We start from the raw sequence: 19,731 nt of genomic DNA on the forward strand, positions 1-19,731 counted from the left end.
GTTGTCGGCATGCCTCATCATGCCTTTTAGAATAGGGAGTGTTTGACTTGACTGAATATGGACCAAAGTGTTTCAAATAAAAAGTCTTCTTCTAACGACTCTTTATGCAAGGCCACCCCATGATACTCTGCTGCTCTAGCAAAAAGTTATTGATACGCCACTTTATTGTCCGGTGGTGATGGCTTTGCAGGGTAAAGGTCTGGGTCAGTATCTAATGGAGGGTTAATGGTGTAATCATTATCCCCTTCAGGCTGTGTATGTGGGGATCCCTGAGGTGTTATATGTAAAGGATCTAGAATTGGTAAATGAGGAGAAGATGGTGCAGGGGATTGCAGGCAGGATAAGCAGGGCTGGTAGCCATATCTTTTTTCTTCTTCAGAAGGATTTTATATGCAGGGTCCTCTAGAGGAAGTTTGCGTTTAGCTGGTGTTTTAGCAGAAATATGCCCTGGATTGATATAAATCATCTTTTGTTTAGGATCCAATTTTGCTTTCAGAAGGTCTAAAATTGGTTTGGGAGGCTCAGAGAGGCTGTCCTTTGAATTTGGCACCGAGCTAGATTTGCTTTTGGAAGCAGAAGCTTTCGGCTCCAAAGCATGTTTTAGTTTTGGACCGGAGGGTTTTGGGTCCGAACCAGATTTGTCCTTGGAGCCAAAGGGTTTCGGATCCGTAGAAGACTTCGGCTGACTTGGTCCCAAGCCGGAAGGCTTGATGATTTGTTTCGGTGCTGAAACAGAAGGCAGGGCGTCAGAAACATTATCTCGGTGACGACTTTGTCCAGAAGGCAGAGGGGGTGACGTAGCCTTAAGGTTTTTGGTTTTAGGGGGCATGGGGTCTTCAGTACTCACAGCACCTTGTCCGGGAGGCATGTCTTCAGACTCCAAATTGTTCTCAAGATCAGAACCCGACTCTGGAATGCTTTGATCTCTTCTTTCGCCGAAGAAATCCGGAGTGTGTTGAATGCTTTGGTGTTGCATTTCTCGTCGTCGAGCCAGACGATTGAGTTGAGTTTTCTTGAACCAAAACAATTTACAGGCGTCGCGGTCTTCCTCTTTGTGCTCCGGTGAGAGGCACAAGTTACTAACTTGATGTAGGTGGATGTGAGGGTACTTGGCGCGGCACAAAGGACAGAATTTGAACTGAGTTTGTTTCATCAGCAGAAGGGTGGACTGGCGCGGCTAGGCCTGAGGAACGGCCGATGTTTCTGACCGAAAATAGAATGTTTCTCAAGTGATTCGATATCCGGAGAAGAGGGATGCGTGTACGATAACAATACTGTAGAGGGTAGAGTGGATTGCACACCGAGGAGAACCAGAAGAACGGTTTCGAACCGGAGCGCATCAATACACGTCCAAACCCGATGGCGGAAACAAACAATCTAACACTAGAGTTGACACCCATGTGCACTATCACCGAAAGGAGGAGTCACCTTACCTCGTGACTGGAAAGACTTCTTCGTAGAAAAACGACTTGCAAACATCCGGACCCATAACTAGATAGGATTATGCAAAGCATGTTTATCTACACTGCACATGCCTTGTACCCTATGTTTTTAACGGTCTGGAAACCATAGAAAGGCTGAAATGGCATACAAATATTCCTTAACTGAGCCCAAAGCAAAGCAATGCCAGGGATAAACAAAAAAGAGAGTAACTTCAGACAAGGGTACAAACGATTTAGACGTACACCAAGTCACAAACTTATTCTATCTAAAGGCGTAAACAGTTTGGTGGACGAGCGGCTGACTGCCAGAATCACACCACCCACTTCAGGAGAGAGATCAAGCACCCTCAACTGTCTGTGCTGAATCTGCACAGATAGAGGTGGAGAGTGGACAGGTTTCGGTGCCGAACCTCACCCTGTTGCTGCAGCAGGAGATCCTCCAGAAGAGGCAGCATGACTGGAGGGCAGATGCTCATGCTCAGGAGTTCAGGATATCATACTCTCCATACCCAGATGTTACACCACTTCCGGATGGAGACACCATTCGTGATCTGTTAGTCATAAAAGGCTGAGTTTGTCCACTGTGGCGTTCAGGGAGCCTACTAGCTGTTGAACCACCAGGTAAGTGCTCTGACGTTCCAGCTATGTCCAGAGATGCAGGGCCTTTTGACAAAGGGTCCATGAGCCCACCCTGCCCTGTTTGTGCAGTACCACAAAGCAGTGGTGTTGTCTGTTTACACCAGCACTAGCCTTCCCTTGATGAGAGGGTAGAAAGGCTTTGGAACATGTCGGAGAGATTCCCCTGATGTTCCATCTACTAGAATTTCAGGCCCCACTGCAGAGCCTGCATATGCCAACGGACATGTATCACAAGCAGGTTGCAGAAGGCCATGAGGCCCAGTAGCCCCGACTCAGTCTCGCGGAAATCCAGGATAGAGGCAGAAACATCAGCATCATAGCCTGAATGAACAAGTTACTTACCTTCGATAATAATGTATCTGCAAGAGACATACATTAGATATAGCAGTACCCCTGCGCGTCGGTAGGTGGCATCGGTCAACTCCGCGTTCATCGTGGTTGCCGAGATGACATTGCAGAGTCTACGTAGACGCCGCCCCTGCGCTTACATCAGTTCTGACACGACTTTCCACGCCATAAGCGCAGAGCCATGCAAGACACTGACCACTGGTGCACAAAACTACGGCCTGTAAGGGAGTCCCTATCCGTAGACGTCAGTTCGCAGAATGGGGAGGATGGAAGGGGCACTAAGGAATCTATAACTTATGTATGTCTCTTACAGATACATATTTACCAAAGGTAAGTAACTTGTTCATCTCAAAGAGACCATTAGTTATAGATTCCTTACCTTAGAATAGATACCCCAGCAATACCAACCCTGGAGAACAGAACTGCCGAAAAAGTGGTCTTTCCAGACTTGGCTGTCCAGGCAGTAATGGTTTGTAAACGTGTGCAGGGATGCCCACGTGGCTCCTTGGCAGATGTCAACCAGCCAAACTCCACATCTCATAGCAGTAATAGCTGCTGTCGCCCTGGTAAAGTGGTGGCGCAGTCCGACAGAAGGTTCCAGTTTAGCCAAAGAATAACAGATCTTAATGCATAGGACGACCTATCGAGGGATGGTACGTTTGTGCACTGCCCGACCTTTCTTGGCACCCACATAACCCATGAAGAGTTGATCCTCCACCTGGAAGTCTTTAGTGCGGACAAGGTAGAAAGACAGCGTACGTTTTGGGTCGAGACGGTGGAGACTCACCTCCTCTTTGGAAGGGTGTGGAGGCAGGAAGAAGGTGGGCAATGCAATGGTCTGCCCTATGTGAAAAGAGGTAACCACTTTGGGCAGAAAAGAGGGCCTAGTATGAAGGACTACTTTGTCCGGATGGACAGCAACAAAGGGAGGTCTGGAAGATAAGGCTTGAATCTCACTCACCCGAGCAGCGGTGATGGCAATCAAGAAAGCAGTCTTCAAAGTAAGGAGACAGAGAGGACAATTAGGTAGTGGCTCAAAGGAGCACACGTAAGAAAAGTGAGGACAAGATTCAAGTCCCACTGAGGCATTACAAAAGAAGAAGGAGGAAAGAGATGAGTAATGCCTTTCAGAAATCTGTTAACAATAGGGGACTTGAAAAGAGAAGGCTGATCAGGAAGGCAAAGAAAGGCCGAAAGGTAGCCTTTAAGAGAAAGAATGAAGATTAGAACCTCTGAAAAGTGGGGCAGAAAGGGGATCCACTGCCTTTGCTGTGCACCATGCCACAAATTTGGCTGGCTGCCAAGATGACATTACAGACTTCGGGAGGAAGGTCGAAAGCTGTCAACTGTCGCCGCTCAATCTCCACGCAAGGAGGTGAAGGCTGGACAGGTGCGGGTGGAGGACCGTCCCCTGCTGCTGCCACAGAAAATCCTCTCGAAGAGGCAGTCTGATCGGAGGATCAATGCCCATGCTCAAGAGCTTGGGGTACCAGACTCTTCGTGACCAGTCCCAACCATATGAATTATTTGGACCCGGCAGTGCTTGATCTTCTTCAGCACCCTGGTTAGAAGTGGTACATGAAGAAAGCCATACAGGAGGCCACAATTCCACTCGTGACAAAAGGCGTCACTGAGCGAGTGGCGTCTTGGAAACTCCAACGCACAGAACTGTTGCCATTGCGAGTTCTCTTCGGTGGCAAATAAATCTAACCAAGGCTCTCCCCACTGCTCGGTAGGATAGACCCGAAACTGTGTTGTGTCCAGAACCGCTCCAATTAAAAGGAGCTTCTGAGAGGGAATCAGGTGTGACTTCGGCACATTGATAGTGAACCCCAGCAAATGCAGGAGGGCCGCCATAGTCTGGAGGTGGAAGACGACAGCCTGGGGCAAGGTCGCCTTCAACAGCCAGTCATCGAGATAGCGGAAGATTGGAACCCCTGATCTGCGCAGATGAGCTGCGACCACCGCCATCACTTTCGTGAACACCCGAGGGGCGCTGGTAAAGCCAAAGGGGAGCACAGTAAACTGAAAATGTTCGTGGCCTGCTGTGAAAGGGAGGTACCGGCTCCAGTGGGCAGGCAGGACGGGGATGTGAAAATAAGCGTACTGCAAGTCCGACGCTACCATCCAGTCTCCAGGGTCAAGGGCCAAGGGCAGACAAGACCTGAGCTAAGGTTAACAGCTTGAACTTCTCAATCCTGAGGAAGCAGTCGACGTCCCGGAGGTCTAAGATTGAACACAGGCCTTTGTCCTTCTTGGGTACCAGAAAGTAGTGGGAGTACAACCACAACCTACTTCTGGCACAGGTAGAGTTTGAAAGCTCCCTTGGTGTAGACAGCCGGAACTTCCTGGTGGAGAAGGGCCAAATGATCCTCCAACATATGTTCAAGTGTAGTTTGCATGGAAGGAGGGGAGGTCTTGAAGGGGAGGGAGTAGCCCCTTCGGACTATTTGCAAAACCCACCTGTCCGACGTGATGATGAGTCAGTGGGGGAGGTGATGGGGATCTTGCCGCTCACTGGCAACTGGTAGCCCTGAAAGGCCGGACTGGGAAAGCTGCAGAGGTGGCATTGGTGGACTGGCCTGCCCACTGCCTCCAGACCCATCACGCTGGGTCCCACATCCCCAGCCACGCAGAGGCTGGGTAGCTTGCGCAGGCCTGTGGCTCTGGGCAGAACGTGGTGGGGTACCCCTTGCGTAGCCACAAAAGGGGCGAATGGCAGACTGCATGGGGCAAGAGGTGGCAGCGAGGCCCAAGGATCTTGCCATAGCCCTAGAGTCCTTGAAACTCTCAAGCACACTGCCAAACAGACAAGGGCCATAAAAAGGCATGTCCAAAAGAGTCGATTTGACATCCCCAGAGAAGCCAGTGGACCTCAGCCATGCGTAGCACCTCAGGGCTACTGACGTTAAAATTTTTCTACCCAGCGAGTCGGGGTACCTAGCTCACACCGGATGGTGAACTTCGATGCATCTCAACCCTCTGCAACAATGCAGGTGAGCCCAGCCCGGGCGTCCTCCGGCACTGTGGCAGCACTTGCACAACTGTGTCCCACAATGTGTGTGTAACGGCCCAAAAGACATGCGGTGTTCACTGACCGCAGTCTGAAGCTAGCGGAAGAAAACATCATCTTCCCAAGATGGTCCAGCTTCTTGGATTCCCTAACTGGGGGAGCTGTAGGGAATGCACCTTTTGAGGTGGAGGCTTGGACCGCCAAGCTCTCGGGGGTAAGGGTGTTGGGAGAGGAAAGGCGGGTCCCCCGGGGCCGGGAGGTGGTGTTGGGCAATCATCCTTTCCACAAGAGCCACTGTGCTGGGCTTGGACCAAGTGCTCAGAAGCATGTCAGTGAGGGCCTCATTAAAAGGCAGCAGGGGCTCTGAAGAGGCTGCTGCCGGCTGAAGCACTTCAGTTAGGAGGTTAGTCCTGACTGCCACCTTAGGAAGCTCGAGGCCCAGGGCCTCAGTCACCCTACGCAACACCACAACGTAGGAGGCTCCCTCCCCCTTAGCCACGGTAGAGAGGGAAATTATGGGGTCACCCAACTCCGCTCTCCAGCCCGGCTCTTGAAGTTGGACTGCAAGAGGTTCAACAGACCCCTTGCAGTCCTCCTCACCCTCCGCTGGCTGCCACTCAGGGCGGTAGGGAATGCCAGGGATGAACAGTGGGACAAAAGTACCCTCTGACGTTGGTCCGGCACAGTGTCCAAGTTGGTGGTGAGGCTGGGGTTGGTGCGGGCAGGGGGCGCAGCCCGTGTCGCCACTGGAATCGGCGCCGGGGAAGGTGACCTGAGGCCGAACGGCAACAATCCGGAACCAGGCCTGGATCCATGGGGGCCCGGCGGCGCCGAGGCCGGAGCCGCGGGCATCGAAGACCTAGAGCCCTAAGCCAAGTCCACTGGGCCCGAAGGTGCACCGGCGAAGTCGGGCTGCCCAAAGATGGAGTGGAGGGCTTCGTCTGCGATGGACGGCGTGGGATCGCACGACAGGAAGAAGTTCAGAGAAGCGCACTTGTATGTAGGAGGAAAATTAACGTGTAGATCACGGATTGAAGGTGTGGAATTCGATAAAGGAAAGCATGATCAAGGATATTGGGGAACATACGGCAACAATTTACAAGGATCTTTACTTATCAGGGGAGTTTGATGAAGATTTACCGGGAAGGAAGTAGACCGGAGTTGAGGTGAATTCTGACCTTTAGAAAAAGGAAGACCGCCCTGAAGAAGTTGTGGGGAACTCCCTATACAACAAAACACGTGTTGGCTGGGCAAACAAAAGAAAATAAAGAATACTTAAAAGAAGACTTGTGCCTTATATTGTATATTTGAAATGTGATATCGAATGTGTGCTCAGGGATATGGTTATTATGTTTTATTAGATCTGTATTTAAGGAGGTAGGGTGATTCCTCCTTCCCTTGGAGCTCAACAATATATAGCATTGTACAAACCCGTGATAAGTGAGCGCCAGGAATCGACCCACTAGATTATCACCCTATTAAATAGATCTACAGCCTGGCGTAAGCCTATCTTCAACAGCCAGTCGTTGAGATTGGGGAAGACTGGCGTCCCTGATTTCCGCAGATGAGCTGCAACCCCCGCCATCACCTAGGTGAACACCTGGTAAAGCCAACGTGGAGCACGGCAAACGGAAAGTGCTTGTGATCTGGATGTGAACATATGCCTCCTGCAAGTCCCACGCTAACATACAGTCTTCTCGGTCAAGGGCAAACAAGACCTGACCTCCGTCCTTGGGCGCCAGAAAGTAGCGGGAATAGCAACAACGACCGACTTCTGATTGATATATATATATATATATATATATATATATATATATATATCCTCTCCCCTCCCCTCTCCCCCCTCTCCCCCCTCCCCCCCCCCCCCCTTGGCCAAGAGAGCTGTTACTTCCTTGCGGAGAAGGGTCCTCCTTCAGCCTGTCATAAGTGGCATGGAGGGAGGAGAAGTCTTGAAGGGGATGGAGTAGGCCCTTCAAATGCTCTGCAAAACTCACCAGTCTAATGTTATGGACCGCCAGTGGGGCCGGTGATGGCAAATCCTGCTCCTCACTGGATGCTCATGATGGTGAGATAGCAGACTATAACAGGGTTTGGAGGCTGGAGGCTGCCGGGAGTAGTGTCCTGACCTGACTGCTGGCTGCCCGACGCACTGGGTCTTTGGGTACCGCGTCCTCAACTATGCAGAGGCTGGGCAGCTTGCATACCACAGTGCTGGGGGGTAAAGATGCCGCTGGTAGCCCCTTCCGTGGCCAATTAAGAAGGAATAAGGCGGATAGTGGAAGACAAGGGACAATGGAAAGGCCCAAGGACGCGACCATAACCCTACTGTCCGTAAAGCGCTCCAGCGCGGAGTCTATCTGGTCTCTAAAGAAATGGGAGCATCCATAGGGAATGTTTGGACATCCCCATCAAAGCCGGCAGTCCTCAACCAGGCCATAGGGCCACTGTCGACGAAACCACTCTGCCCAGTGAGTCGATGGGTGCCCTGTCCACATCTAATGGTGAAGTTAGCAGTATCCCTCCCGTCAGCAACAGCCTGGAAGAGCACGGCTCAGGTCTCTTCCGGAACCGTTGGCAGCACCCGTGCAACCGTATCCAACAGAACATGGGAATAGCAGCCCAGAAGGCATTTACTGTTCACAGACCACAACACCAGGCTGGTGGAAGAAAAGATTTTCTTCCCCAAGATGTCCAGCCTCTTGCTTGGATTCCAGATTCGGCAGTGCGGTTAGGAGTGCATCAGGATTTACGTGGGAAATGGAGGCTTGGTCCACAAAGCTATCCAGGGTAGGGTGGTCTGTGAGGAATTTAGGGTCCCCTGGAGCGAGGAGGTGGTGGTGGGCTATTGTTCTTTTTACAGGAGCCCCTGTGTTGGACTTGGATAAGGTCTCAAGCAGGACATCAGTAAGTGCTTCGTTAAACGGGAGAAGCGGTTCCAAGGGGGACCCCCTCGGCTGAAGCACTTACATCAAGACAATAGTCTTGACTGCCATCAAGGGCAAGCGAAGGTCCAGGAACTTGGGCACCCTCCTCACAATCATTGTGAATAAAGGTCTCTCCTACGTAGCAATGTTAACGGGAGAAAGCATGCCAGTCTCAGTAGTAGTATCCAGTTCGCTGGCATCCACCAAATTGTCACACCAGTCCATGTTGCTATCATACGGCTGGTATTCTTGAAAGCCCAGCGACCCTCCCATCCCTCACCAAGTCCTAGCCCATAGGAATAAGACTCCGGCTTGGGCCTGGAAAGCATGGCTCCAATCGGCTTCGGGCAATACCCCTGAAGCTCAGTGTTGTGGTCGGGGATATAAATGGGGATGATGCTGCTAGTGGGCGCCAGCAGTGCCAGTAGCGTCAGCCTCAATGGCAAGACTAGCGCTGATCTGGATCCATCTGTGGATCCCTGGGGCCTGACTGGAGCGAGAACTGTGACAGTGGTTTCAGTAGAGGCCCCTCCCAAACCCACAGGGCCTGAAGGCACGCCAAAGGGAACGGGCCGCCCAATATAAGAGGTGCATAGGCTCAGAATTCTTTTCATTCTGTGGGAGTCGCTCCGGCTCCCGGAATCTCAGGGAGACGCAGAGTCAGCCCAGGTACTGGCCTAACCATGGAGTCAGGCCTCAAGTGACGACACTCCCTTGTCTCCTCGGTCGACGGATAAGGAAGTAAGCACAAGCTGAACTTACCCGAATGGCCCGACAACTTCGAGTGCAAGGAGGTTCTTGGAATCCGCCAACATTCTCAAGACCTTCCTCTCGACCAAGATCTGGATCGTAGCAGAGCCCCCAGCCGTGCCGCGAGGAGCTTGAGGGAGCGTTCCCTCAAGGCCTTATGGTGCACGGCGCGGCAATCGGAGTAGGCCTTTGGGTCATGGTTGTGCTGAGGGAAAACTTGAAAACAAGGTGCAGGTCCCTCGCCATCATCAATCGGCGACAGGCGCCACAGGGCTTGAAGCTGGTATTTTATCTATCACATTCCTGCCACACTAGAAGGGGATTTTTTTTTTTAACTGACAAAATGTCAAAAAAACTTAGTTAGTCAAAAACGGACTATGGGGTAGCTCTTCCCGGATCTACACCGACTAGCATGGAAAAAAAGCCCCAAAAAAGTGTCATTAACATGCTGGGGTGGCGCCTATAAAAGCACCGCGCACGTCACTCGCTGCGGACGGCCACGCCATGAGGAGTCGAAAGACGCCCCCTACCAGAGCACAGGGTACGGTAACAAAATAAATTTCGGACCAGTCGGACATCTGGGGTTGATTCTAAGGTAAGGAATCTATGGCTAGAAGTCTCTACCAGATCTCACCAGTGATGTTACAAAAGTTCCTTCAAGAGATCAGTTCTATAGAATACCTTGCGTATAGATCTAAGCAAAGAGGCAACATAGCTATTTTTTTTTATTTAGACCTTAATGATTACAAGGGGCCAGATGTAGGTAATTCTTTTTTACCGATTCATAAATACCGAATTTTACAGATTCGGTATTTATGAATCGGTAAAATAGAAAGGGGGAGATGTAGGAAGAAACGGTAATTGAATTACCGATTCTGTAACAATCGGTATTTACCGAATCGGTAAATACCGATTCGGTAATGCCCATTGATTCCTATGGGCATTGAAGCCCATAGGAATCAATGGGCATTACCGAATCGGTATTTACCGATTCCAGCAAGGGTGCAGGGGGTGTCACTTTGACACCCTCTAGCACCCCAAATACTGGCATGTGTGCCATGTGGCAGACAGACATGCCCTAAGGGCATGTCTGTCTGTCACATGGCATAGGTGTGCATGCACACATGTGCATGCACACCTGGATTCGGTATTTTACCACCCAATTGAATTGGGTGGTAAAATACCGAATCTGTAAGCCCTTAGGGACTCTGAAGAGTCCCACCTACATCCCGAAATTACCGAATCGGTAAATTTACCGAATCGGTAAATTTACAGAATCGGTAAATGTATCCCCCTACATACCAAAAACCCATTTACCGGTCGGTAACGGCCAAAATCGGCCGTTACCGATCGGTAAATGGCCACCTACATCTGGCCCATAGTACTTGATAAATGTAAAAGATTTACGACATTGGTAGAGGAAAAATTGTCATTATAAAAATAGTGAATAAGCGTGACCCTTCTAGAACCTTAATTCAAGAGCGTATATATTATCAAACCCAAGCGATTTGTCAAGTCTTTGGCAGTTAATAATAATAATAATCCACATTTGTAAAGCGCACAATCACCCGTAAGGGTCTCTAGGCGCTGGGGGCCGTTGGGAAGATTAAGCAAGCTATTGCCCAGAGTCACATGGTGCTGAGCTGATCTGCCGCCGGTGCCGGGGATCGAACCGTGATCCCCAGATTCCGTAGTCAGTTGCCCTAGCTGCGGCGCCACACCTCTTCTAACAGTCCTTTTTACTGATAACAACAAATCTTATTTGGATCTACCATGATTAGAGGGAGGAAAAGAGACTGAAAAAGAAACAAGAGCCACCTTAAAATGGAGTACTTATTGTCCAATCATCCATCTCCACAGGAAGTTGCATAATTGCATTTTTCATCATCTATCTGCACAGGCTTCACTTTTTGCCTTCTCCAATCAGCTCTTTAGGGAGTCTAATTGCCCAGGCATCAACAGCAAAGGGTGGCCATAAACAAAGGCATTTACAGTTTGGAACTGTTGGAGCTAATAGACATGGGCCTGAATCCCTGTTCTGCTGAACCTTACAAGGAAAATTATAATCAAGTGCATCACCCACCCTCCAATACTGCCAATCCCATAATTACACCCAAACCTAGATGACCCAGACTGCCACAGAGCATTTGCACTACACATCACAAAGATTCAACCTCATATACATCCCATTGCTACACACACATTCCAACACATGTTTATTAGCAATGGCTCTGAAGTACTCCATGTCCCAGACTTTGCAGACCTCATCTTCTATCACAAGCTTGACTATTGCAAAAATATGCTTCACCCCATATCTTCGAACATCCTAGATGTTCTCCTTTCAACTGGCAATAGAATAGATTATGAGGTCTGTGCACATAAGGGAGAAGGTTTTGCTTTCATCCATACATCCTCCTGGTCCTGCACCCTAGGCAAGCAAATAACCCCATGCAGCTGCTGATACACCAGCGCACACTCACTACATCTCAGACTGCCATTTTCCATCTCCTCTGCAAGCCATATGAGTAGAAAAAAAACTAAATTGATGAATTCCCAAATCGCCTTGCCACTTAATCCACTCAATATTCCCACATCACTATACAGGCTGACTTTATCCTCCCAGACAACATAGGCTTAAAAAAAACTAAAAATAAACCTCCTCAATTTCTATGAGACACTCAACATAGCACACCATTCTACACAACCAACACACTCCAAATGCCCCATCCTCAACTTGTCTTCACAACATTACCAACAATCCAAAGCAAACTACCCATACCTCTGGACAGGATCAGTCATTTTATCATCCATAACTGCGTGCTAAGTGTCCTACCAACAAACCAACGATCACCCCAAAAGAAAAGGCCAAACCTTCAGATCCTTCAAGGGCTTCTCCATAGACAATCTAATGTTTTAACGCACAAGTTACTTACCTTGGGTAACAATATATCTGTAAGAAACAGTAGTTAGTGTTACCTTAGAATATCCCCAGGAGTCAGACTGGATCCGGAAAGTTTTCGCCAGCAGTACCCCTGCGCGTCGGTAGGCGTCATCTGCAGCGCAGCGTCCGTCGTCGGTGTCGTGATAGCCGGGATGACGTCAGAGTACTTAGACGCCGCACTCGCGCGCTGACGACAGTTCTGTACATAGCTTCCCGCGCCAGGAATGCAGAGCCATGCAAGAAACCGACACTGGTGCCATGAAACTAGGGCTCTGAAAGGGATGACCTGAATCCTAGATATCGGTTCGCAGAACGGGGAGGATGGGTGGGGAGGTAAGGAATCCAACACTAACTACTGTTTCTTACAGATATATTGTTACCGAAGATAAGTAACTTTTGCATCTGAAAGAAGCAGGTTAGTGTTAGATTCCTTACAGTAGCTGCCTGACAGATGTCCTGCAAGGGGACTCCCCGACCCAGGTCAGTAGTAGCCGCCGTGGCCCAAGTGGAATGGGCACGCAGCCCCACAGGAGGCTCCTTTTTCGCCAAGGATTAACAGAACTTGATGCACAAAACGACCCACCGAGAGAAGATCCGTTTGTGCACCGCCCGTCCCTTCTTAGCGCCCACGTAACCAACAAAAAGCTGGTCATCCACCCGGAACTGGCGTGTGCGGTATAGATAGAAGGAGCGCGCATGTTTTGGGTCCAGACGGTGGAGCCTCTCTTCCTCTTTCGAGGGATGCGGAGGCGGAAAGAAGGTGGGTAAGGTGATGGGACTGCCCGATATGAAAGGCTGTAACAGCCTTGGGCAGGAAAGAAGGACAAGTTCCCAAGACAACCTTGTCCGGATGGACAGAGAGGAAAGGAGGCTTAGAAGATAGAGCCTGGAGCTCACTCACTCTCCTGGCAGAGGTGATGGCAACCAGGAATGCAGTCTTAAGAGTCAGAAGACGAAGAGGGCAATAGTGAAGTGGCTCGAAAGGAGCACACAGAAAATAGGTTAGAACAAGGTTCAGGTCCCACTGAGGCATCACGAAAGGAACAGGAGGGAACGTGTGTGTGATGCCTTCCAAGAATCTATGTACAACATGGGACTTGAAAAGAGAAGGCTGATCAGAAAGCCTTAAGAAGGCTGAAATGGCCGAGAGATAGCCTTTGATAGTGCCCAGAGCAGAGCCCTGGTGGGCAAGAGAAAGAAGGAAGAGGAGAACCTCTGAAAGGGGGCAGAAAGGGGATCCACAGCCTATGCTGTGCACCATGCCACAAATTTGTTCCACCTGCAGGCGTATACCGATTTTGTGGAGGGACGCCTGGCTGCCAGAATCACATCACAGACTTCAGGAGGCAAGTCAAATGGCCTCAAATGTCGCCGCTCAATCTCCACACATGTAGGTGGAGACTGGACAGGTTTGGGTGGAGGACAGTCCCCTGCTGCTGCGACAGAAGGTCTCCTGAAGAGGCAGACGAATCGGGGGATCGACTGATATGCTGAGTAGCTCGGGATACCGGTACCTTCGTGCCCAGTCCGAAGCCACAAGGATGACTTGGGCCCGGTCGCGCCTGATCTTCTTCAGAACTCTGGGCAGAAGTGGTATAGGCAGAAAGGCGTACAACAGACCTCAGGTCCACTCGCGACGAAAAGCATCTCCGAGCGAGTGCCGTCTTGGAAATTCCAAAGCGCAGAACTGATGACATTGAGCGTTCTCTTCGATGGTGAATAGATCTAACCAAGGCTCTCCCCACTGCTGAAAGAGACCTTGCGCCACGTCAGAGTTCAGACGCCATTCGTGATCCATCATGCACCGACTGCTGAGTTCGTTCGTCTGCCCTGGCTTTCAGGGAACCTGCCAGGTGTTGAACCACCAGGGTGATGCCCTGGCGTTCCAGCCATGTCCAGAAGCACAAAGCCTCTTGACAAATGGTCCATGACCCCACCCCGCCCTGTTTGTTGCAGTACCACATGGCGGTGGTGTTGTCCTTGAACACCTGCACTACAGTTCCCCGGACAGAGGGAAGGAATGCCTTCAGTGCAAGCCGGATCGCCCGCAGCTCCAGAATGTTGATATGGAGCCAGGACTCCGCCGGAGACCAGAGGCCTCTGATCTCCGCCTCTCCCATGTGGCCCCCCATCCCAGGAGGGACGCATACGTCACTACTACGCGCTCCGGTTGCGGTAGAGAGAGGGATCTGCCGCTGACCCAATCGCGGTTCGTGAGCCACCACTGCAACTGTCTCGCATTGCCCTCCCAGATCAGGACGTGGTTGGACAGGTTGCCCTGATGCCTTGCCCACTGAAACTTCAGGTCCCACTGCAGAGCCCGCATCCACCACCTGGCGTGATGTACCAGTAAGATGCAGGAGGCCATCAGCCCCAGGAGCCGCAGCGTCAACCTGACCGAGACTTGGGATAAAGGCTGAAAGATCAGAATCAGAGCCTGAATATCCCGTACCCGCTGCTCGGGAGGATTAACCCTAAAATGCGCCAAGTCCAGAACCGCTCCGATGAAGAGGAGCTTCTGAGAGGGGCACAGGTGTGACTTCGGCACCTTGATGGAGAACCCCAGCAGGTGCAGGAGGTCGGCCATAGTCTGGAGGTGGGAGACGACTGTCTGGGGCGAGCCCGCCTTCAATAACCAGTCGTCCAGATAGGGGAAGACTGGAACCCCATATCTGCGCAGATGAGCTGCGACCACCGCCATCACTTTTGTAAACACCCGAAGGGCACTGGTAAGGCTGAAGGGGAGCATGGTAAACTGAAAGTGCTCGTGACCTACCATGAACCGCAGGTAGCCCCGGTGGGCCGGCAGGATGGGGATGTATAAATATGCGTCCTGCAAGTCCAACGCTACCATCCAGGGGCCCAAAGGCGCGCCGACAGGCCTCGACGGAGGGAAGTGAGTCCTCATGGACACGAGGAAATCACAAATCTCCTCCGGCGTCGCTTGCAGCCAAGGGACCGAAGGGTAGGAAGCCGGAAGTGACGCCTGCGGCTCCGGCGGAGCCGCGCGGGCGTTGTCACCGAACCCTCAGACGCGTCACGCGACAGGCGTGGGGAGTCGGAAGAGCGATGCGCCTCTTTGACTTCTTTTTGGAGTGCCTCAACTTACCGGAGGACTTGGAGCCCGAAGAGTGGTGATGGCTCGACGAGCGAGGACCTCGAGTAGCTTACGGGACCGCTCCAGTCTAGCCTTCAACGTCAAGGCCCGACAGTCGGGCACGACTGGTCGTCGTGGTCAGCCCCGAGGCAGTAGAGACACTGCCGTTGGGGGTCGGTCTCTGATATCAGGCGGTGACAGGCGTCGCACGGCTTGAAGCCAGGTATCCCTACGGCACCAGGAGTCGAAGTCGACTTGAAAAAAGAGATCCAAAATAGATCAAAAAGTTAGTAAAAAATGACTAAGAGTACTGCTCTTCCCGGATCTGCGCTTGCTGGCGCGGAAAAAAGAAGAACTGAAGTCAGCGCGCGAGCGTGGCGTCTAAGTATTCCGACGACGTCATCCCGGCGATCACGCTGCCAACGACAGACGCGGAGCCGCAGACAACGCCTACCGACGCGCAGGGGAACTGCGGACAAAAACTTTCCGGATCCAGTCTGTCGCCTGGGGATATTCTAAGGTAAGAAATCTAACTAACCTGTTTTTTTCAGATCCATCTCTTAGTCAATCAACTACACATCTGATGCCAACAGTCTTGTAAGAAAACGTTAACATTTTTTGGGAAAACTATATGAATATAACACCCAAATTAAAATACACAAGTGCAAGCCAAAGGCTTCAGCACCCTGGTGCTTTAAAGACCTTGTTGACAAATGATCCATCCACAGACAGGAAAGAACATGGAATAAAAACAAATCTCCAGATGACCTCACGATACTGAAGTCGCTCTGTGCAATACGTTGGCAGATCATCACACCAGCCAAAGTATTATACCAACTCCATCAACGAAGCCACAAAGAGAAGCAACACTTTTGAAGACTCAATCCCCTGCCACACTCACCTATCCCTCACTCCATGGAAAAATGCAGTGTCATCAACATCCTTCATTCAGTGAAAAATGGAGAAGATCCAATAGCACATCAATAACACCAACCCTGCTACATGTCTTGTGCCCACCCCTTGCTATAGAGTCCCGCAATGGTCATCATTCAAAGCCCTATCCCTCATAGATCTAGCTGACATTCTCAACTCACTCAAAGTCACTTCTTATGAAGAGGTCTTTCTCTTGCCCTTCATCAAAGCTCTCCATGGGGTCTTTCTCTCAACCTTACTCACCATCGTCAAAGCCTCCCTCACTCAAGGCATTATCCCAGAAACTCAAAACAGACAAGATCCTTCCACTCCCAAAGAAACCTACACTAGACTCAAATGACCATACCAACTACAGGGCATACACATCAACCATTCACAGCAAGATCATTAAAAAAAGCTGTCCTTGTTCAACTCCACGATCATAACGCTAATCATCTCCTGCATCACTACCATTCTGGCTTTAGTTCATGCTGCAGCCTGGACATCGTTTCCTTACACATCGCAAATATTGCCCTCAAAGCCCCTAGATGAGGATGGCACTTGCCTCCTGATACTGCGGGATCTCTTAGCTGCCTTCGACACAATCAACCATCCCACCCTCATACGAACCTGGAGTCCTGATTGTGATTCACCAGCAATTTCCCTCTATAGCTCTACTCCTACAGTTCCAACTAACACCAGTTTGTTCACATAGGCTCCTCCAGATACCAAAAGATCCATATCATTTGTGGAGTTTACCAGGGTTCCATACTGTTTCCTGTTATTGTTAACATTAATATGGAGCCGCTTGATGCCCTACTCACAGATAACTGCATCAAGACTCGCCAAAATGTTGATGTTACACAACTCTACTTAAGTCTCTCATGCACCACACATCTAATACCTTAAACACTGCCTGCATATCATCCAGACCTGGCTGTCCAGTTCCTACATGAAGCTTAAACCTTCCCCCCAAACATTGTGTAATAAGATTGTCATAACATTGCACAATGTATCTCAAATATGCTTGCATTTTAAATACCACTGTAGTGAATGATTATGTATTAGTTTACTTTTAATCAAACAAACACAGAAAATTTAAAAAAGGACATCATGGATAAACTTACCCTCGCAGAGTTTTACAATTCCAGTTATAATGATGGCAATAAGTGCAATGACTTTGGCATACGTAAATACATCCTGTGCCCTTGTTCCCCATTTAACATATGCACAATTTATAAATGTCAAAAGACCTAAAGTAGAAATGAAGGAAAACAAGAGTTATTCAAATTGGTGCATCTTTTACAAAACCTTAAAATTTTAAACATACACATACATATATATATATGCAAGGAACTCAGTCTTTGAACATCCAGGCTTCAGGAAAGACGAACACGGACCCAGCAAATTGCGTGCAAAGAGGTATTTTATTCCATAGTAACACCACGCAACGCCATGACGCGTTTCAGCCCCAGACAGGCCTTGATCACATGACACTGTCAGAGAGAGCCACCAAATTTAAAGTGCAAGTACCGTGTATCACGTGACCATAGGGCCAATGGACATATAAAACATACATTAATGCATTATTACATGTATGTATAACAATCATAGTTCAACTTTGGTGGATTTGAACAGTCATATAATTTAAATAGATGTGCAAAAGCTGCTGCAGTGCAAAGAGCATATTGTGCAAATAGGCAACTCGGATGTATCCCCATACTGGGGTCAGCAGCACGAATGGTATTGATTACCCAAGTAAAGTGCATAGTGCATATTAGAATACTTTTGTCCAGATGGCAAAGCCAATACCCAAGAATGTTGCCTCTGAAGCATTGTGCAAAATACACGCAATAGTGGAAAATAATGCGACTCAGTGCAAATATGCAAATATCAGATCGCAAAAAATACCATGGAAAGTTCCATCGTAAGCAAGTCAAAAAACTAGATGACAGGGTAAATTACTTAAAAACCCACCAATAGCAGATGTATGAAGAAATAAATTAGTAAATACATAAAGAAATAAATACATAAGTGCAATACTAGTCCATATCTGTGCAAAAATTGCAGTAAAGCCCTGATGCATCATACCCATAGTGGATCACAGAACTCATGCATTGTCTTGTAAACTCATTATGATCAAAGGGGGGAAAGGATCACTTGTCCTGCTTAAACCTTGGGTTTCACAAGTCGAGGAACTGGTATCTCCCAAACAAATATAACTCTCATACACGTGTATTTTGGATGGTTCTTTCTTAGCGGTATATACTGGGTACCCGCTTTTTTACACGTGCGTGCGTAATCATCGAGTTATTTTTTGTATTGTGCACCCTCCACCAGGAGGTTTTGCCTTTGGTTTAAGGCAGTAGTGATCGTGAATAGTAGGGGAGGGGGTGTGGTGATGGTATAGTTAAAAAATCCGGACAGCCAGACTAAGACAGTTTTAATAGGTCTGGATTCGGACTCGGTTAAAAAGTTAGTGGTGCACTTTTTGAATTTGTAAGGGGTTCAAGTGCATTTCATGTCTAAAAAGAGGTCAACATGTTTCAGCCTTTGGTAGTCAGAGGATCTTAGGCTTTCGTCAGGACCAATAGGGGTGAATAAATAGTGATTAAAGCAAACGTTGTGAGAAGAGAAAAGGTAAATTGACCTGATCCTTCGTGATTCAAGGTTTCATTGTACCTGAAAAATGAAGAAAAAACACACACACAAACGACAACAAATAGGGAGACAGGGTGCGGGAAAACACGTATTATGTACAATAGTGCCTTTCAATTATTAAGGAACTAATGAATGGCAATGCTTTACCTCATACTCATTTCAGGCGTCAACTCTTCCTTTGTCATGCTTCGATAGGAGGGAGGGCTAGTACTGTATTGTGGTGCCCATAGTTTTATCATAGTACTTTCTCAGTGCGTGGTTTATAGTGAGGACTATTGTTTGTGATTGGTTCGTAGTTACATTCATACTACATTCACACCATGCTTACTGTCGCATATCAATCGTGTGGTTATAATTTAAAAATAGCGTGCTCATTTGATGGTCAGACAATGTCTAGAAGTCAATGTTGCGAAGTGCGTTGTGCGTGGCGACTGATCTTGCTTATCAATCGTGTGATTTTAATTTCAAAACTCATGCTCTTTTGATGGTCAGAAAAAGTCTACGAAACATTGTTGCAAAGTGCATTGTGCGTGACTGTAATAGTGCCCAATTCGCTGCGAGCGCTTTTGCATACCTTGTTTTGGATGAAGAAATACTTCATCGGGGATTGAGGCTGCTCGAGAGAGGTTACTAAGGAAGTATTGAGAACAAGTTGTTACAAGGCGTAGTTAATACTTGCGGTTTTGGTTCTCGTGTTCCAGGCAGAATGCGCGTCGCTTTACCTGAGTGCCTTCTAGCTCGGTCTATGCCGCATGTGCTGGCTCTGCCTCTCATCACCCGGAACTACTGGGAGATGCGGTTCCGGGTGGAACTTAACACTCTGTGGCTGGAAAGGGAAGAGTTACTTCCCGCTTTGCTTGGAACTAGTTAGGAAATGTTAAGAATTTAAATTATTTATATGAAAATGATTCTCAACATGGTTTGAGATCCAATAATTCAATAAAGCGAGTATTAAGTTGGATAAGGCGATTTTTTAAACCAAATGGCCAGATCGGTTCTATGGG

General features: G+C 49.0%; 1 protein-coding gene across 2 annotated transcripts in view; it reads right to left on the bottom strand.

The window, feature by feature from the left end:
* Positions 1-19,731, bottom strand: part of SLC7A6 (solute carrier family 7 member 6) — a 457,165-nt gene that overhangs the window by 278,668 nt on the left and 158,766 nt on the right. For both annotated transcript variants that reach the window (XM_078670746.1, XM_078670747.1), the window contains exon 3: positions 17,194-17,319. In XM_078670746.1, coding sequence (XP_078526872.1) covers positions 17,194-17,319 — 126 coding nt within the window. The remainder of the gene's footprint in view (positions 1-17,193; positions 17,320-19,731) is intronic.

Source organism: Lissotriton helveticus, chromosome 12 (genome assembly GCF_964261635.1).
Source record: "Lissotriton helveticus chromosome 12, aLisHel1.1, whole genome shotgun sequence".
Lineage (NCBI taxonomy): Eukaryota > Metazoa > Chordata > Amphibia > Caudata > Salamandridae > Lissotriton > Lissotriton helveticus.